The following is a 6,805-nucleotide window of genomic DNA, read 5'->3' as shown; positions in this document are numbered from 1 at the left end:
GGCAAATGTGTGGACAGGGTGGACAGTAGTATGCCCAGATCTATAATCATACATAGAGGATGGAGAGGCCACACTATCATCTGTCACCCCTGCAAGGTGTCAAAGATCTGCAATACTGAGTATTGCTGATATGATGCCCCACGGATCAACCCCTTCTCTTCTACTATCTATACTCACTACTTTGGTGATCTTAATTGATTTTAAATATCATTCATATGCTGATGGCTCCCAAATTTTATCCCGAGCCCAGACTTCTTCTCTAAACACAAGACTTGTATATTTTCCCCTGTAGTTGTCATGTTTAATTGACAGTTTGAACCTAACATGTCTGTAGTGAATGCCTAATGTTCTCCCATAGATTCACTTCAATTACAGACTTTCCTAAATCAGTGAATCACAGCTGTGTCCTTCCCACTTTTCAATCTGAAATCTTTGAAGTCATTGTTGATGCCTCTCTTCCTCTATCACCGATACCCAATCCTTCCAGAAATCCTGTTGGCTCTACCTTCTTAATATATCAGAATTTGACTGTTTCTCACAATCTCCACAACTATCACTCTGGCCTGGAAGAACATCTTCTTGGAATTACTACAATAGGTTTCTGAAGTCTTCCTGACTCTAAAACTGTCCTCTACAAACTGATCTTAACACAACATGTGATGATTTGTTTTAAGAACTTGTAGTAATCCTATGATATATGAGCATGATTCATATCTTAAGAAGAGAGCTATTGATGCCAAACCAAGGTCTCAAACTCTACTCTTCTCACTCTAGCTTCTAGGATCATTCTATTGTGATTGTCTTTTATTGATAGGAGGCTCCACTAGTGATTTATTAAAAAATAAACTAAGCAGATTTCAAAAGCCTCTAAAATATTTTTCCTTCTAGTATATTTAGAGTGCGTTTTTCAAATTAAATTCATGAACTTGGTTTTTACTTTTTTTCTCTACAAAAATGAGAGCTGCAGCAAACAAGGCAGAATGAAACCTTTCATTTAAACAGCTCTCCTTTGAACACAGTTCCAAGTGCTGTGTACTTAAACTTTTCACATTTTTAAATGGATTCTCCCTTTCCCTAGCATTTTATAACAAAGCACTGCACGTATTTTCCCTAAATTCTGATCAGTTCTGATATGGGATATTTTCATTTCCTTGACAATGTATCTTTTTTTCTCTCTACATTCTAAAGGCATTAGGTAATAGGATTCAGCCTTTTCCATTTAATGCTCTGAGTCAGAGTTCCCATAATTCTTACATGATAAGAATTATAAGATCTTATAAAACATACAGATTAGCTGATCTCTCCCCTAGAAATTCTGACTTGGATTTAAGTTGAGCGTGAGCTCAACATACACAGATATTTACTCCTCCCTCACATACACATCCTAAATAAACACAATCATTTATGTGATGGTTTATCAAATCTAAAACCATATTTTTTACATTGGAACATTTAAACTAGGTAGAGCTCTGAAATTTATGTCTTAGATTTATGAACTATGATATATTTATACCTTGAAGTATACCCACACTTTTATAAAAACACGATTTCTTATAATTTCAGACATAATTGCAAATTATATGAGGATACATTATATCACAATATACTAGGCTTAAAATCTTAACACCCAGTGTATTGGTTATTGTCATGGTGATGGTAGAGTTGGACACTTGGATGATATAGCAAGTCCAATATAAAAAAATAAACAATTGTATAATTTTAATATTATCTTAATATTCAATGAATGCTGAATACTTCACTGGAAACTTAATTCATTCTGCCTAAATGATTTATTAATATCAAAATTTTATTTACAAGGTAAATCAAGATATTGGACTTAATATTGAACTTCTTTTGAAAATGAGTATTTTCCAGGGTGTGGATTATATCAACAATTTTGCAGCTTTCTGGATAATGTTGTGGATGATCCAGATGAGTGTGCTTGTTCCCATATTATTTGAGGACAGAAATTAAGACAATACCAAAGACTTTCTAATCAGCAATTTTTTCACAGCTGCTTTCACCTCTTTGTTTCGTAGACTGTAGATGATAGGATTCAGCATGGGGGTTAATCCACCATATACCAAAGCCATAAACTTATCTATTTCCTGTGAATCTACAGCTGAGGGCTTCAGGTACATGGAAAGAGCTGTCCCATAAAACAAAACCACCACAGTCAGGTGGGCTGCACATGTTGAAAAGGCTTTGCTTCGACCATCCGCTGAGCTGATTCTCAGGATGTTAGAGAGGATGAATGCATAAGAGATACAAATTAGAAGCATTGGCATTGGAACAAGAAGTATGGTGATCACCAACATGATTAGCTGCACCATGAAGGTGTCCACACAAACTAGTTTTAACACAGCCAGAATTTCACAAGCAAAATGATTTATGACACTGTTACCACATAGAGACAGCTGTAACACAGACACTGTTTCCACCAAGGCGGTTAAGCAACCTGTTGCCCAGGAGCTGGCTGCAATTTGCACACAAACCTTCCTGTTCATGATGATGGGGTATCTCAGGGGGTTGCAGATGGCCACATATCGGTCATATGCCATCATGGACAGGAGCACACACTCAGTGGAGCCCATGGCAAGAGAGAAGTACATCTGAGCATCACACCCAAAGAATGAGGTAGTGTTTTTCCCTGAAACAAAGTTTGTCAACATTGGAGGGAAAGCAGAAGAGGTATAACAGATGTCTAAACAGGAGAGATTACTGAGGAAGAAATACATGGGTGTGTGTAGGTGGGAATCCAGGATGGTGATGGAGATCAGAATTATATTACCCAGCAAGGTGCTCAGGTACATCAGCAAACACAACACAAATATAATGACCTCAACTTTGGGGTAGTGGGAAAATCCCAGGAAGAAAAAAATTGTTACAGATGTCATATTTGCCTGGAACATTTTATTATATTACAGTCATCTATATATATGCATAGAAGGATTAATATCACATACTATATATAAAACATAAGATTCTCTCCCTTCATATTTTCTGGTATTTTTTCTTCTCATCAACTTGTGGTCTGTGCTTAAATGCTTCTCTAGCTTGTTGATAGTAATATATGTTTAAAGGAATTTGTTATTTATGAGGAAAATTTCAAGGTGCTATTTTTGCTGCAAGATTTCTTTAAGCAATGTTAGGGAAGAGGCAAGTTTTATTTCATAAATATCATGAGACTAAGAAAGAAATAGTCTTATGTGTTCTTTCTTTTTCCAAAACCACATTTGTAACTGATCTATGGTGAAGACATCCATTTACCTCTGAACCATTTGGAATGATTTTCTTCCCTTAGTTTGGTAACAGTCTTCTTACTTAGGAACCGTCCTGCTTTCCAAGTTCAGTTTCTTCTGCCACTGGTAGGGTCCTGTCCAAAACAATTTGGGAGATTTAGTGAGTAAAAAATAAAAAAAGATAGATTTCTGTAACCACAGATTAATTAACTTAAAATGTTGAAAATTTAGGCAGAAGCCTGGAGTTTCCATCTCAAACCCAGGAAGATGTTGACAGATGTATTCTCATGGTGGGACATATAGCCAAGATTTCCTTCATGTAGCCAGAGTTGCCCTGACATCTGTGCTCCAGAAACATCTTCCAAAGGGCCAATCACTGGCACTGTAAGGCAATTTAAGTTATTTGTTGCTTGTGAAAAGTTTCTAATTCATGTAGCAAATTAAAGTTAGAAAACTATTTGTGCAGAATTACAAATTCTGAAACACCAGGGACAATGTCCCATAGATCCAATTATAGTCAGTAGCTGATTTGTTCTAATTGTCATGTTGTTCAAACAAGAAATTAACACATTCCTGTCTATGTTGACTTCAGGAAGGGGAACTTTACTCTTCTCCTGATTGTGTTATGAAATCAATCAATCTGGTTAATTTAAGTGAAGTTAAGGGAATGAATAAGGTTGGCAGTTTTACCTTTAGACTGAAGGAAGGCTTTGTAATATGTATGATATGAAGTTATACTTGATATGAAGCCCACCAAAGATGGATGAAGGGACGTAAGTAACTCATCTATTGCTCATCATGGCTTAAAGACAAGACTCATGAGAATAAATGTTCTTCACAGAACATGAAGGGCCATTTGTTTTAAGGAACACTTCCTTCAATGTAGAACTCTTTGAGACATTAGCTTCACCATATATAGGCATCTTGATCCTTCAGGAATCCACTAAATGTCCTTTTACTTGAGTGATCCTTTATAATCTCTGTTCACCGTTTTCTCATTTCTCAAGTGAAGGTGAATGGTGTGTGGTGGTGTGGAGAAGACATGCTCTCAGTTTCATTATTGTACAGTTGTGATTGGATGCCTTATTTTTAAGTAACAGATTGTAATCATGGCTATTACTGAATTATTTATGTCACATGAAATATGTCCTCATTTTCAGAGAAGGTTATAATTTTAAATTATTGCCAAGATTTTCAAAAACACAACCAGAAATTCCCTCCTAACTGTCTTCTTTACTGTAATCAGAATGCAGCCTTGGGGTCTTTCATTTACTTTGCTCGTCTCGGGCAAGTTGATGGTCCTTATTGAATTGAGCTTATTTGTAAAAGGTTATGATAGTACTTCTTTATCAGAGTTGTTGTGAGGACTAATAGAGATATTTTATGTAAATCAACTAGCAGAATACCTGTTACATAGTAGGTACTTATAGATAATTAAATTTTTCTCCCTTTTGTGGTTTTCTGCTTGCTTCTTGAGTCCTCTTCCTTTCTTGTCTTTATTTTCTCTTCTCACTTTCCCCTCTTGTTTGACTTTGACAGTGTATTTGCTTCTCTTTCCTCTTTTAGACAAGATTCACTGCAACCATAATACAAGTGGTTGACCCAAAAAAGAGAGAAAAGAGGTTTACTGACATCTGGCCCAGGGTCCCACTTCCCTCTGAATTTCTTTCTTTAATACCATTTCCAGCTCACCTGTTGAGTTCCTGTAGAGTGAGGCTTTATGGCTGGAAGTTAGGCTGACCTGATTGTGCCCAGGGGGAAAGATCAGAAGAGAGCTGTGCTTTAGGGATACCCTCACGAAGATTCAGACGGAGGCAGTAACTAAGACTGAGGAAGGTTGCTGACCTGACTACCCACTATGTATAAAGCACCAAACCACAATTCTGCTTTGGAGATACTTTAATGCACACTGCAAAGAAAAGAAATTTAGAAACTCCATGAAATTTTCTGTCTGAAAAAGAAATAGCCAAAATTTGACACATTTCTGGATGCTTATGTGTCTCTAGTCTTCCCTACTTACTTTAATAGCACTAGCATTTACTCACATACTTAGGCCAAAAATCTAGAAGTAATTTTTGATTCCGTTTTTTTCTCTCTCTTATCCCATATCAGGTTCAGGAGGAAGTCTGTCAGATCTTGGTGAAAAGTATATGTTAGATTTCCAATTTCTAGTATGATGGAGTATCTTTTTTTTTAATTTTATTTTTTCCCCAGATTTATTGTGATATAACTGACACATAACATTGTGAAAGTTTAAGGTGTACAATTGATATGTTCATATATTGCAAAATGATTACTACAGTAGGGTTAATCAACACATCTATCACCTTACCTAATTAGCATTTCTTTTTGTGGTGAGAATATTTAAGATCTATGCTCCTAGCAACTTTGAAATCAGTATTTACAGTATTGTTGGCTATAATCACTATGCTGTACATTAGAGTCCCAAAATTATTCATCTTATAACTGGAAGTTTGCACCTTTGGCCAATATCTCTTCATTTCACCCACTCACTAGCCACTAGCAACCAGCAACCACCATTCTACTCTCTGAGTTTGGCTTTTTTTTTTTTTTTTTTTTTTTTTTTAGATTCCACATATAAGTGAGATAGTATTTGTATTTGTATTTGTATAGTATTTGTCATTCTCTGTCTGTTTTATTTCACTTAGCATAGTGCCCTAAAGGTCCATCCATGCCATTGCAAATGGCTGAATAATATTCCATTGTATATAAACACAACATCTTCTTTATCCATTTAGCCCTTATCTCGGCTATCGTGAATAATGCTGCAATGAACATGGGAGTGCAGATATCTCTTTGAGATACTGATTTTATTTCCTTTGGATGCATATCCAGAAGTAGGATTGCTGAATCATATGGTAGCTATAGTTTTAATCTTTGAGGAATCTCAATACTATTTTCCATAGTGGCTGTATAGTTTTACATTTCCACCAACAGTGCACAAATGTTCCCTTTCTCCACATCCTCCATGATACCTGTTGTTTCTTTTCTTTTTGGTAATACACATTCTAATAGGTGTGAGGTGATGTCTTACCATGATTTTGATTTTTTTTTATTGAAGTTACAATGTATCAGTTTCTGGTGTATAGCATAATGTCCCAGTCTCTCTCACACACACACACACACACCCATATATGTACACATATATTCATTTTCATATGCTTTTTCATTGAAGGTTATTACAATATATTGAATAGAGTTCCCTGTGATACACAGAAGAAATTTTTAAATCTATTTTTATATATAGTAGTTAATATCTGCAAATCTTGAACTCCTGAATCTGTCACTTCCCACCCCCTTTCACCTGGTAACCATAAGTTTGTTTACTATGCCCGTGAATCTCTTTCTGTTTTGTAGATGAGTCTTCATTAGTGTTTTGTAGATGAGTCTTCATTAGTGTCTTTTTCTTCTTTTTCTATATTCCACATATAAGTGATATAATATGGTATTTTTCTTTCTCTTTCTGGCTTACTTTACTTAGAATGATGATCCCCAGGGCTATCCATGTTCAGATGGCATTATTTTATTCTTTTTCATGGCTG

General features: G+C 35.7%; 1 protein-coding gene across 1 annotated transcript; it reads right to left on the bottom strand.

Moving 5' to 3' along the window:
• Positions 1–1,917: 1,917 nt before the first annotated feature.
• On the bottom strand, positions 1,918–2,918 carry LOC105087946 (olfactory receptor 13F1). The gene has a single exon (XM_010978722.3). It carries the CDS (start codon positions 2,910–2,912, stop codon positions 1,971–1,973), a length of 942 nt encoding a protein of 313 aa, XP_010977024.1. The 5' UTR covers positions 2,913–2,918; the 3' UTR covers positions 1,918–1,970.
• Positions 2,919–6,805: the final 3,887 nt, after the last annotated feature.

Source organism: Camelus dromedarius, chromosome 10 (assembly GCF_036321535.1).
Source record: "Camelus dromedarius isolate mCamDro1 chromosome 10, mCamDro1.pat, whole genome shotgun sequence".
Lineage (NCBI taxonomy): Eukaryota > Metazoa > Chordata > Mammalia > Artiodactyla > Camelidae > Camelus > Camelus dromedarius.
The sequence above is the reverse complement of the archived record's forward strand: the minus strand, read 5'-3'. Positions and strand labels throughout refer to the sequence as shown.